The sequence below is a fragment of the Dermochelys coriacea genome, chromosome 7, assembly GCF_009764565.3.
Source record: "Dermochelys coriacea isolate rDerCor1 chromosome 7, rDerCor1.pri.v4, whole genome shotgun sequence".
NCBI classification, from domain to species: Eukaryota; Metazoa; Chordata; order Testudines; family Dermochelyidae; genus Dermochelys; species Dermochelys coriacea.
In genome coordinates this window covers 114,669,874-114,683,491 of record NC_050074.1, presented here as the reverse complement: position 1 = coordinate 114,683,491, position 13,618 = coordinate 114,669,874, and the positions used below count along the sequence as shown (strand labels likewise).

Sequence of the window (13,618 nt, the reverse complement as noted above, 5' to 3'; positions counted from 1 at the left end):
AAATCCTAGTGTATTCTTAGATAAGGGCGGGGGAGGGGAGGGATAAGATTGTTTATAATTATTTCAGTATTAAAAGTGTACTGAAGTTGTTGCTCTTAGGAACATGGAAAGGTCCTGTAATGTACTGAACTGGAGAAGACTGGATCCTGTCCCCCTTAAGGTGATGCTAAATCTGCCATGGATTTTTAGATCAGATATTACCCTGTAGTCTACTGTAGGTGACCACAGTCAGCTGATCCAAGAGCAGCAGCATATTGTCCAGGAGAAGCTATAGTCAGACCTCCATTATTAAAGAGATGGGCATGGTGACTGTCTGAAATTACTTGTCAGAGTAGACACACCACCCACACCACCTCAAATGAAGCACCCTTTGCCGGGATGTGAAAGCTTTAAATAAGGTATGTAGATCTGATCTGATTTCTAGAGTAGTGTTGGTTGAAATTTACTTGAAAAAGTTTTTGATGAAAAGTAGCTTTTCAACTGAAACTGCCATTTTGGTCAATTTTCAGTTTTAGTTATAGAAAACTCAAAATATTTTCTCTACCTTTTTCTTCCTCTTTTTTTGCAGGGGAATGACGAGGGGAGAGAGAAGGGAGGAGAAAATAGAGAATTTTATTAATCTTCTGTTAAAAAGCTGAAAACTCCACTAAAATCCAACAGATTGAGACTTTGATTTAATTTGAAAATGTACATGGAAAATACACTTCTGTCCAATCAGCTCTATTTTGGAGCATTTTCCTTCAGGTATTTTATTAAAGGGAGAATTGGCATCTTGAAATAGAATAGTTAACTGCTTCTACATGAAGCAAACAAACTGCTGTTAAAAAGTAGATTATACGTTGCTTGTGGATGTAAAGAAGAGCACAGCCAAGTCTCACTCCGTTTCAACAGCTCTGAAACACAAGAATTAACGTTGCTACATCTTCTCAATAAGTTTTGCAGTCAGGTCTTACTAGACTGTGGGGCACTTAAAAAGAGGACATTTATGATTGTTAAAAAGCTTTGTCTAATGCACATCCTTTGTTCTTTCTTGATTCATTGTCACCCAGTGGAACAATAGGCGTATTTTAGATGGGCTTACTGTGCTCTGCAGATATTAACTAATGAATCTGCATAGCTCCTTTGTTTACTAGGTAGGTGTTAACCCCATTTTAACCCATAGATGAATGAGATGAAGTGACTTGGTCAAAGTCACAAAACAAGTGAGTACCCTAGTTTATCAAAAGAACTCAGGATTAAGGGTGTGCGAATAACCAATTTTTCTATTCAGTGGCCAAACCAAAAATAATTTTACAATTGTTTTGGGTTAAAAATGTTTTGTTGAATTGTTGAGGTTATTTCTTTACCTTTTTTATATAAAACAAAGTAAATTTTTAAATGAAAAGTTTGTTTTGAATTGGAAAAATTAAATCTTTTGAGTTTTCTGATTTTGTTTTGACCAAAACCGTGGTGAATTCAATACAAAGTTGCCAAATGTTCCGGTTGACCTGACTGCATTTTTTTTTTTCCCCCTCAAAGTTTTATCCAAAAAATTTCATTCAGGGACTTCCTGGCTCCCAGAACAGAGCATTATTTCTTCTCTAGATGACGTCTTGACTTTATTTTGACACTGAAATTCATCCTTGCTCTAGCAGGACTCTTTCTTTTTTTTTTCTTTTTTTTTTTAAATGTGAGATAACATACTTTCTTTTATACCCCATCTGTTTCTTTCTGTGGTGTTGTCATCCTCTAAATTTCCTTATCCCTTCAAAAAGAAAAGGAATACTTGTGGCACCTTAGAGACTAACAAATTTATTTGAGCATAAGCTTTCGTGAGCTACAGCTCACTGCATCCGATGAAGTGAGCTGTAGCTCACGAAAGCTTATGCTCAAATAAATTTGTTAGTCTGTATTCGCAAAAAGAAAAGGAGGACTTGTGGCACCTTAGAGACTAACACGGCTGCTACTCTGAAACTTTTCCCTTCAGTATGCCCTCTTCATCTGACATAGTGTCCCTGAGCTGCAGAGGTTGCAGGTTCAACTGGGAAAATGGGGCAACTCAGTCCCCAAGGGGAATTGCTGCTCATCAGACCAATGCTGTATTCTCAATCTGCTTTGACACAGTTGATTGCTGCTACTTTGCATGCTGTTTGTCATACAGCAGGCTGAAGAAACAGCCTGATTCCAGAGCCCATTGTGAACCATTGCCACAGATGAGCTGTATGTACATTTTCTCTTCCACTGCTCTCGTATAAGTTTTAGACCATAGTACAGGGCATTCTAATAGAGGATTTGGTAAACTGTTCTGGTACATGAAGACAATCTTGGATGCTTTAGCTTTAAATATATTCTACTGTGTGGGGGTTTGTTTCATTTCAACCTTAGGGGCTAATTCCGTTCTCTAAATGTAAAGCTAAGGTAATTTAAGAGTGTTGAAAATTATCATCTAGATCAGTTAATTAACTTAATACAAAAACATGAGTGATCTTTGAACATGGCTGAAGGCAGTGTTTCCTAAACTTTTGAATGTTGAAACTCTTTGGGAAAATTAAACCAAATGTTCTGTAGTGTTCACACCCTGCTATTGCTGCAGTGTGCTAGGCATGAGAACGTGATAATGAAATGGACTATAAACAATTAAATTGTCCTCTCTGGTTTTTAATGGCTACATTGAGAGAAATGTAAAAACAGTGAAATATAAAACTGATTTTTAAAATTTTCCACTTAAATCAAAAATATATTAATCTTAACATGGGACTGGTGAGTTGGAGGAGCCAGTGCCTTGTTAAACTAACAGCTCAGTCATTTGCTGACATAAACTGTGATGGTAGAACCCCTAAAGGTACGTGGTATCGGGACACAAACACATGTTGGAGTGAGGGCAGACAGACTTGCACACAGTTCAGAATCGTATTATAATTTAGAGGAACATAATCCAAAGTATAAGGGTGAGATACAAAAATGGGAGTAAATTGTATTGAGGAGAGCACTTCTGAAAAGGAGTGGGATTTAAGGGAATATGGAAGGGACAGACTGAGAGCTTTGATGTACAGGAAAAGGGTGGTCCAATTGCTGCGTGTATCCTCCAAGTTAATAACTTGAAGAGTAGGAAAGAGAGTTGGGGACAAATCTTCCCAGAGGGGTTAGGGCAGGGGTGGCCAATCTGAGCCTGAGAAGGAGCTGGAATTTACCAATTTAGATCGCCAAAGAGCCACAGTAATATGTCAGCAGTCCCCATCAGCTCCAGCACCCCCTCTCCAGTGCCTCCTGTCACCCAGAACCCCCCATCTCCTGCAATCAGCTGTTTCGCATGTGCAGGAGGCTCTGGGGGGGAGGACCAAGGGCATGGCAGGCTCAGGGGAAGAGGCAGGGGCCTTGAGGGAAGAGGTGAAGTAGGGGTAGGGCCTGGGGCAGAGTCAGGGGTTGAGCAGCGAGCACCCCCTGGCACACTGGAAAGTTAATGTCTGTAGCTCCAGCCCCGGAGTCAGCACCTATGCAAGGAGCCGAATGTTAACCTCTAAAGAGCCGCATGTGGCTCCGGAGCCACAGGTTGGCCACCTCTGGGTTAGGGCCACTAAGCCCAGTGGAATGAGCATTGCACTGCTTTGTTGCACAGGGAGAGGGAGACCATGATTTTTCTGTGGCTGTATCAGTTTATCAGCCTACCAACTTGGCTCTGCTAGCCAGTGACTTGATGATGTCCCTTCTGCAAATGGTAACTTCTTCCGTTACGGCTTGCTGATGAACGTCTGGATTAGTGTGTGTGACACTGAATGAGAAGTAAACAAGGGTGGCACGTGGAGCCAGCATAACAGATTGGCTCTGGATTTAACCAGTATGGTCCTTATTCTACAAGTGTTTTGCATAGCAAGACCTCTGCAGCCATGCCAAATCCAGTGCAGGCTAGGGGAGACGACAGAGGAACCACCAGAGAAAAGAGTCAGAAACCAGTGAAACAAGCTTGACATCCTAGTTCTGATCAGACATGCCAAACCTGCAAAAAAAAACCCCATAAAAATTGGGCTTGTTTTTGGCTTAATTGTCTTGTGAGTTGCTTGTTGGCTAGTTTTTTGCTTGTAGCTTGTTGTAACCTGTTGCTTCTATTTTTTATCAGCTCCTGGGGGGGGGAGAGAGTCAGGGGTGCACAGCAGGCCCACTACAGCCCCAGACTGCAGGCCGAGGGGATCTAGTCCCATAGAGGGTTGGGGTTCTTAGGGATTGGCTGGTTTTGGCCTTGATTTCTGGCTTATTGTGAAAGTTGGGGTGCTTATTTACTGGCAACTGTGGTTCTGATCCCTGGGACTGGAAAATACCACTTTTTACTGATATGTGATACAATCTACTACTCTTCACGTTTATTTGAATTTGGACGCAGGGGAGGCATTTAAGAGAGCCCCTGCCGCCCTACTCCCCCCGGCCCTGGGGTGCAGTTGTTTGTTAACAGACCTGCCCTGCATTTCATACTTTAAAGGTCCCTGTGTCTCTGGCTAGTGCCGCCCTGCCCTGGAGGGCATCCTCTGCATGCACCTGCACAGCCTGGCCCAAGCCGCCGGGAAGGAGAAGGCTCTGGCCGAGAGGGGCTTGTTCAGGGCTTTGCCCACCCAGGCGGAGGGAGAGAAGTGCCCCCCGCCGCCGCCCCCGCGGCTTGACTTCGCTCCGCGCAGCACCCGCCCCCTCTGCCTGCGCTGCGGCGCCCCCTGCAGCAGAGAGCGGGGAAGGCAGCGCCGCGCTCCCAAGCCTGTGAGCGGCGTAGCCAGCGGCCGCTGCGTTCGGCGCCCCCCGCTCCTCCATGGGGCGGATCGCTGCCCATTAGCTGGCGCGGGGAGCGGAGCAGAGGCGATCGCCGGCAAGCGAGGCTGACTTGGTAAATTACAAGCGTCTGGCGTTCCCCGTCCCGTCCCGTCCCGTCCGCCGCGGAACCGGTGCCTGGGCAGAGGTACCGCACGCTGCACCCCCCCTCCCCCCCCAGTGATAAAAGTTATGGGGGACGGGAGAGCTGCGGCTTCCCCTCCTGAGCCCTGGCTGCCCAGTGCGAGCTGAGGCCGGATTCTCCCCTTTGGGTGCAGCTGCTGGGGCTGAGCAGGCAAAAGACCCAGGATTGGGGCGCGTGGGGGCCCTGCCCGCAAGCTGGAGGAGGGGGGGGGGTCAATGAGCGCGGCTTGGTGCGGCACGAAGGCTCTTCTCCCGACCCAGGGCGGCGTGACCCGGGCAAATCCCTGTCCCCATTGTCTGTCTCGGTGCCAGCTTCCTGGGTGGGTGCGGAAAATGGATCCCTTCTCTGTAAGGTGAGCCAGAGCCCGACCCGCTCGCTCCAGCGAGCTCCGCCGCGTTGCTGGGACGGCTGCAGGCGGCTTGGTTTCCCCACGCACCTGGAGGGAGTTCGGCGGGCTGCAGAAAACTAGTGAGGGTGTTTAGCCCCCCGAGAGATGGGGGAGGGCACGGGCAGAAATGTACCCACCGCAAGGACAGAAGAAAGTCCCTCTTCTAACGTGTAGGTTGAGTAACTCCCCGCGGACATTGTGTCCTGGTGCAATATTGGACGGTATAGATCAGCGTATTTCGAGCATGCTCCTTGCCCTGGGTTCTGGGCGTATTGTGTATATATGGGGGGGGGGGGGAACAAATTAAAGTTACATTTCTCTCCCCTCCTTTCTGGATTTTTCCACCCTTTGGGTTCTGTTAAGCCAAACGCACCTGGACTGCATGAAGCTGCAACCAGACTGTTCTGTTCTTATCTAGCTCCAACAAATGTATTTGAGCCAAAGCTTTCGTGAGCTACAGCTCACTTCATCGGATGCGTTCAGTTTTCCACTGAATGCATCCGGTGAAGTGAGCTGTAGCTTTTGCTCAAATAAATTTGTTAGTCTCTAAGGTGCCACAAGTCCTCCTGTTCTTTTTGCGGATACAGACTAACACGGCTGCTACTCTGAAACTTATCTAGCTCCGTTTTCCTTCCTGCTAGTGGGCAAAACGTGTGGGTCAAAGTATTTTCTTGCTGAGTTCTGCAAGGCTAAATAGTCGGCAACATACTATATAAGAATAGTATTGTGCACAAGTGTAGATAGTAAAATAATAGAACTTGTTCAGGTAGAAGTGTAATACAGTTAGTGGGTGATTTTTAGTAGCTCTAGTTTATAAAGTAGTTCTACAAGTATGTATTCCCAATTGTAATTTTGTCTTGGCAATGTTCACCGTACAGACATGGGTTATCTCTTCACTGAGTGTAAATTGGCGCAAATGCATCCAATGAAGTGAGCTGTAGCTCACGAAAGCTTATGCTCTAATAAATTTGTTAGTCTCTAAGGTGCCACAAGTACTCCTTTTCTTTTTGCGAATACAGACTAGCACGGCTGCTACTCTGAAACCCATTAAATTTACACAGATTTAAACAGATTGACAGAGCCAGAAGAGTACCCAGAAGTCACCTACTACAGGACAGGCCCAACAAAGAAAACAACAGAACGCCACTAGCCATCACCTTCAGCCCCCAACTAAAACCTCTCCAACGCATCATCAAGGATCTACAACCTATCCTGAAGGACGAGCCATCGCTCTCTCAGATCTTGGGAGATAGACCAGTCCTTGCTTACAGACAGCCCCCCAATCTGAAGCAAATACTCACCAGCAACCACACACCACACAACAGAACCACTAACCCAGGAACCTATCCTTGCAACAAAGCCCGTTGCCAACTCTGTCCACATATCTATTCAGGGGATACCATCATAGGGCCTAATCACATCAGCCACACTATCAGAGGCTCGTTCACCTGCGCATCTACCAATGTGATATATGCCATCATGTGCCAGCAATGCCCCTCTGCCATGTACATTGGCCAAACTGGACAGTCTCTACGTAAAAGAATGAATGGACACAAATCAGACGTCAAGAATTATAACATTCAAAAACCAGTTGGAGAACACTTCAATCTCTCTGGTCACTCGATCACAGACCTAAGAGTGGCTATACTTCAACAAAAAAGCTTCAAAAACAGACTCCAACGAGAGACTGCTGAATTGGAATTAATTTGCAAACTGGATACAATTAACTTAGGCTTGAATAGAGACTGGGAATGGATGAGTCATTACACAAAGTAAAACTATTTCCCCATGGTATTTCTCCCTCCCACCCCACCCCCCACTGTTCCTCTGATATTCTTGTTAACTGCTGGAATTAGCCTACCTTGCTTGTCACCATGAAAGGTTTTCCTCCTTTCCCCCCCCTGCTGCTGGTGATGGCTTATCTTAAGTGATCTCTCCTTACAGTGTGTATGATAAACCCATTGTTTCATGTTCTCTGTGTGTGTGTTTATAAATCTCTCCTTTGTTTTTCCACCAAATGCATCCGATGAAGTGAGCTGTAGCTCACGAAAGCTTATGCTCTAATAAATTTGTTAGTCTCTAAGGTGCCACAAGTACTCCTTTTCTTTTTGCGAATACAGACTAACACGGCTGCTACTCTGAAACTAGTTATGTTAATGCTGTTTTTAATACTGTTTGTAATAAGTCTTAAAACTTTATCCACAAAACTAGAATTGAGAGTTGTAGTCCATAAAACACAGTATTGCAGAGCCTTCAAATCAGCGGCACTGCGATGGGTACCCGCATGGCCCCACAGTATGCCAACATTTTTATGGCTGACTTAGAACAACGCTTCCTCAGCTCTCGTTCCCTAATGCCCCTACTCTACTTGCGCTACATTGATGACATCTTCATCATCTGGACCCATGGAAAAGAAGCTCTTGAGGAATTCCACCATGATTTCAACAATTTCCATCCCACCATCAACCTCAGCCTGGACCAGTCCACACAAGAGATCCACTTCCTGGACACTACGGTGCTAATAAGCGATGGTCACATAAACACCACCCTATATCGGAAACCTACTGACCGCTATTCCTACCTACATGCCTCTAGCTTTCATCCAGTTCATACCACTCGATCCATTGTCTACAGCCAAGCGCTACGATATAACCGCATTTGCTCCAACCCCTCAGACAGAGACAAACACCTACAAGATCTCTATCATGCATTCCTACAACTACAGTACCCACCTGCTGAAGTGAAGAAACAGATTGACAGAGCCAGAAGAGTACCCAGAAGTCACCTACTACAGGACAGGCCCAAGAAAGAAAACAACAGAACGCCACTAGCCATCACCTTCAGCCCCCAACTAAAACCCCTCCAACGCATCATCAAGGATCTACAACCTATCCTGAAGGACGAGCCATCGCTCTCTCAGATCTTGGGAGACAGACCAGTCCTTGCTTACAGACAGCCCCCCAATCTGAAGCAAATACTCACCAGCAACCACACACCACACAACAGAACCACTAACCCAGGAACCTATCCTTGCAACAAAGCCCGTTGCCAACTCTGTCCACATATCTATTCAGGGGATACCATCATAGGGCCTAATCACATCAGCCACACTATCAGAGGCTCGTTCACCTGCGCATCTACCAATGTGATATATGCCATCATGTGCCAGCAATGCCCCTCTGCCATGTACATTGGCCAAACTGGACAGTCTCTACGTAAAAGAATGAATGGACACAAATCAGACGTCAAGAATTATAACATTCAAAAACCAGTTGGAGAACACTTCAATCTCTCTGGTCACTCGATCACAGACCTAAGAGTGGCTATACTTCAACAAAAAAGCTTCAAAAACAGACTCCAACGAGAGACTGCTGAATTGGAATTAATTTGCAAACTGGATACAATTAACTTAGGCTTGAATAGAGACTGGGAATGGATGAGTCATTACACAAAGTAAAACTATTTCCCCATGGTATTTCTCCCTCCCACCCCACCCCCCACTGTTCCTCTGATATTCTTGTTAACTGCTGGAATTAGCCTACCTGCTTGTCACCATGAAAGGTTTTCCTCCTTCCCCCCCCTGCTGTGGGTGATGGCTTATCTTAAGTGATCACTCTCCTTACAGTGTGTATGATAAACCCATTGTTTCATGTTCTCTGTGTGTGTGTATATAAATCTCTACTCTGTTTTTTCCACCAAATGCATCCGATGAAGTGAGCTGTAGCTCACGAAAGCTTATGCTCTAATAAATTTGTTAGTCTCTAAGGTGCCACAAGTACTCCTTTTCTTTTTATGAACAGTATAGTATTTTATTGTGTGGATACATGGCACTATATAGTAGTTACACTGTGCTAAAAAATAATAAGGTCCCTACTATGATTGTAAGTAGTTTACAATCATAAAATCGTAGGAGGTGAGAGGTTGGAAGAGACCTCAGGAGGTCATCTAGTCCAACCCCCTGCTCAAAGCAGGACCAACCCCAACTAAATCATCCCAGCCAAGGCTAACAGCATATTGGGCTGCGTTAGTAGGATCATTGCCAGCAGTTCGAGGGAAGTGATTATTCCCCTCTATTCGGCACTGGTGAGGCCACATCTGGAGTACTGAATCCAATTTTGGGGCTCCCACTACAGAAAGGATGTGGACAAATTGGACAGAGTCCAGCGTAGATCAACGAAAATGATTAGGGGGCTGGAGCACATGACTTATGAGGAGAGGCTGAGGGAATTGGGCTTATTTAGTCTGCAGAAGAGAAGAGTGAGGGGAGATTTGATCAGCCTTCAACTACCTGAAGGGAGGGTTCCAGAGAGGATGGAGCTAGGCTGTTCTCAGGGGTGGCAGATGACAAAACCAAAAAGCAATGGTCTCAAGTTGCAGTGGGGGTGGTCTAGGTTGGATATTAGGAAAAGCTATTTCACTAGGAGGGTGGTGAAGCACTGGAATGCATTACCTAGGGAGGTGATGGAATCTCCATCCTTAGAGGTTTTCAAGGTCACGTTTGACTTCTGATGTGAATGTACTTGGGAGCATGTACACACGTAGCCTGGTACAGAAATGCTTCATGAACTGAGCAAATCCCATGGTCCTTTCTTGTATCCAGGATACTTAGTTGTTGGATAACCTGAACAGAGCATCATCTGAAAGACGTGGGTTAAATCAGCCTTGCCAGGGAGGTTCTCCTGGGTGTAAATGGCTTACTAGCTTTTCAGAGCAGGGCAGACTGATCAGCTAATCTGATGGAAATACCCATGTGTATGTTTTAAACACAGTCTTGAGCCAAAGCCCATTGAAGCCAATAGGAAGGCTCAAGCTGATTTTAACAGCCTTTGGAACAGGCCCTAGGCCCCAATCTTGCAAACACTTATACTATATTCTTAATAAAGCGTAAGTTTGTAGGACTGGTGCCTGAGAGGAAAATCCCAGACTGGCTTCTAGTGGGGCTCACAGCCCGTATGACCAATCATTTTATCATATATGCCAAGATTCGGATAATCATTCCCAGGTGTGAGGATCTAAGCTGGTTGCTAAAGGGAGCAAAAGTGGATTTCTTTCTCCGCACCCTACGTACGTGGTAGAATTGACTGACTTATGGGGACTATTCCGTCTTCCTCTGCAATATCAAAGATTGGCCTCTGGATTAGGACAGATACCAATCTAGATGGACCACTGGACTGACTTGCCATTGCACTTGCCAGACTTTGAGTTGCTATTCACGATCCTGTGAGCCCTTTTCTGCCATACTGATCAACGATGTCTTTGCATTTTAAGGTATGATTGGTATTGTTAGGAGCAGCATTCTAATCAAAGGCAAAGGCTTTGCATTGCTCAGAAATGACTAGTCGGCGGTCTCTTGCTCCGAATGCAGGCTTTCCAGCTGTGCCATCTCTGCCGCCTCTCAGATGGCTGCATGGCTTTCTGTACTGTAACTGGTTTCAGAGTAGCAGCCATGTTAGTCTGTATTCGCAAAAAGAAAAGGAGTACTTGTGGCACCTTAGAGACTAACAAATTTATTAGAGCATAAGCTTTCGTGAGCTTCTGACCCGTTAGTGATCAGTGTTGGGGGGATGTACGTGTATACCTCAGTCACGTTTAACAAGAGAGTGATTGATGCATTTTTAAGAAATAAGGCAGTGTCCCATCTCCTTGCTTACACGCAATGCTGCAGTGTGCTGCAAAGATACTGTACATATAGGAGGTCTGATTCTCAACAACCTTTTACTGGGGATAGTCACTTATACCTATGCAAGGTGAGTGTATATCACTAACTTTTCACCTTGCACAGGTGTAGATGATTACAGCAGGTGTAGAGAAGCGGAGAATCAGGCCAGGGGGCCTCCATATGCTCATTTCTTCTGTGTGCTTCTTGCCTTGCTTGCTCCTGCAAGAATACATTGCATATAAATAACTTCTGTGCTGAGGAACAGACCCTTGAGGGTATGTCTACACTGCAGCTGGGAGGTTTGATACCCAGCATGGGTAGACAGACTTGTGCTAGCTAGCTAAAAATAATAGTGTGGATGTTTCAGCACTGGCAGCCACTTGGGCTAGTCACCTCAGTCCAAGCCCACCCAGTCTCCTGGGTCCAAGTTTGGGTGGCCCACTCAGCCCCCTGGGTCTGAGTTTGAATGGCTAGTCTGATCTTCCACCTATGCCGCAATGTCCACACTGCTATTTTTAGCTTGGTAGCTCGAGCCTGTTGCCCTGCCCTGGGAATCACAACTCCCGCTGTCGTGTAGACAGCCCCTGAGATGGGAACATCTGAAATAGAATTCACAGTTGTGAACAACCTATTGCAAAAAGCTAAAGGATTTGGAGCTGTGCAGAGTATAGTAATTGCACTGGAATCTCTAGAAGTGTATTCTAGCCTTGGATTAATAGCTCCTAGCAAAGTACATGACTCAGTCACGTAGACGTTTTCACAGCCTTGGAATAATTATATTGTTTGCCTAGTTTATTTCTTTCCAGCTGTAGTTAGTTTAACCTAAGAGATTGAGTTCACATAGATTGCTACATCCCTCTGGTTCAGGCACTTCAGCAAAACATTTATTCCTGGTATCCTGTACTTAGCTATAGATTGCTTCAGGGAGATCCTTATTGCCTGAAACTCTAAAGAAGGGCAAAATGTTATTTTCACAGAGTTAGATTGAAAACATCAAATACTCTTGCTGGAAGGTAGCACTACTTTTATTCTTAGAATCCAGAATAACACATACAAACCCCAAACCAGAGAGAAACAAAGCTGGCTGCTCCCTGAAACAGAAGCACCCTTATCCCACCTTCCTGTAGGTTGGCTGGCGGCAGAGCTGATTGCTGCTAGTCCCAGATCACGTAGCACACTTCCCTACAGAGCCCCCTGCTTGCAAGCAGGACCAGGAAAGCCCCTGACAATTAGAAGTGATCACAGTTTTAATTACACCACTAATATGTGCCCAAAGAGGTCTTGCATATATCTGTCACAACACAAAGTTCAGATGTTTGTGGAAACATGCCTGCCGCTCGAATGGTGGGCAAAATCAGTAACGTGATGATGTCCATTGGAGCAAACTATGCAGGAAGTTCTAGCTCAAGCTTTTGGGCTCAAAAAAGGTCCTAAATTCAGGTATTGTTGTTTGTTTATAGGGCCTGATCCAAAGCCCAAACAGGGCCCATAGACCTGCTTTATGCACAGTAATCATCATTTCACGAGTACGGCTGCTTGAAATATTTCCAGCAAAACTGTTTGCGTTTTCAGTGGAAAGTTGGGGTTTAGCTAAACAAAAATTAATGGTAAATTTCTGTGCATTTCTATTTATTTTTTTTATTTTATTTATTTCTACAAAAAATTGAAAACTCAAAACTTTTTATTTTTAACCAAAAAGTTGAAAATTTCCCCACACACACTCATTTTCCACCCAACTCTATTCGCCAGCTACTTAGAGCTGGCATATCTAGGGTGGAGCCCTGGTAGTTACTTGACAGTTTGCAACCATACTATGTAACTGTTTTGGACAGGAAGTGAAGAATAAGCATGTCCAATTGAAATTGGATCAGAGAAGCTAGAAATGATGGATCTACAAAATACATATAATACAGTGGTGAGCTGGAGCCGGTTCACACCGGTTATTAAATTTAGAAGCTCTTTTAGAACCAGTTGTCCCTTGCGGGACAACCGATTCTAAAAAGGCTTCTAAATTTAACAACTGGCCAAAAGTGGCGCCTCAGGGGCTGACTCCTGTGGGTGCTCTGGGGCTGGAGCACCCACAGGGAAAATTTGGTGGGTGCAGAGCCCCCAGCGGCAGCTCCCTGCCCCACGCCCGGCCCCAGTTCACCTCCGCTCTGCCTACGTCTCCACTTCCTCCCCTGAACGAGCTGCCCCACTCTGCTTCTCCACCCCCCTCCCGCCCCCGGTTTCCCGCGAATCAGCTGTTCGCGCAGGAAGCCTGGGAGGGCTGAGAAGCAGGTGGCGGTTTCGCGCTCAGGCCCAAGGAGGTGGAGGTGAGCTCGGACTGGGGGGGCGCGAGGAGGGCCGCCCGCGCCACAGCAGGTAACCCGGGGGGCGTGCAGGGAAACCGCTCCCTGCCCCAGCTCACCTCCGCCACCCTCGGCCTGAGGGCAAAGCTGCCACTTGCTTCTCAGCCCTCCCCAGCTTCCCACCAAACAGCTGATTCGCGGGAAGCCAGGTGGGTGGGCCAAGAAGCAAGGCAGGGTGGCGCCAGCCCCGGAGCACCCACGGAGTTGGTGCCTAAGGCGCCACTTTTGATGTGATCAGTGGGGGGAGCGTCCGCTCCCTCTGCTCCCCCACCCAGCTATGCTACCCCACCCCTAGGAGCCAGAGGGAC

General features: G+C 46.1%; 1 protein-coding gene across 1 annotated transcript in view; it reads left to right on the top strand.

Annotated features, from left to right (window-relative positions):
• The first annotated feature begins 2,730 nt into the window (after positions 1-2,730).
• The window catches only part of VWA2 (von Willebrand factor A domain containing 2), a 71,011-nt gene continuing 60,123 nt past the window's right edge, over positions 2,731-13,618 (top strand). The window contains 3 exon segments of the mRNA XM_043519378.1: positions 2,731-2,739; positions 4,471-4,719; positions 4,793-4,915. Coding sequence (XP_043375313.1) covers positions 2,731-2,739; positions 4,471-4,719; positions 4,793-4,915 — 381 coding nt within the window.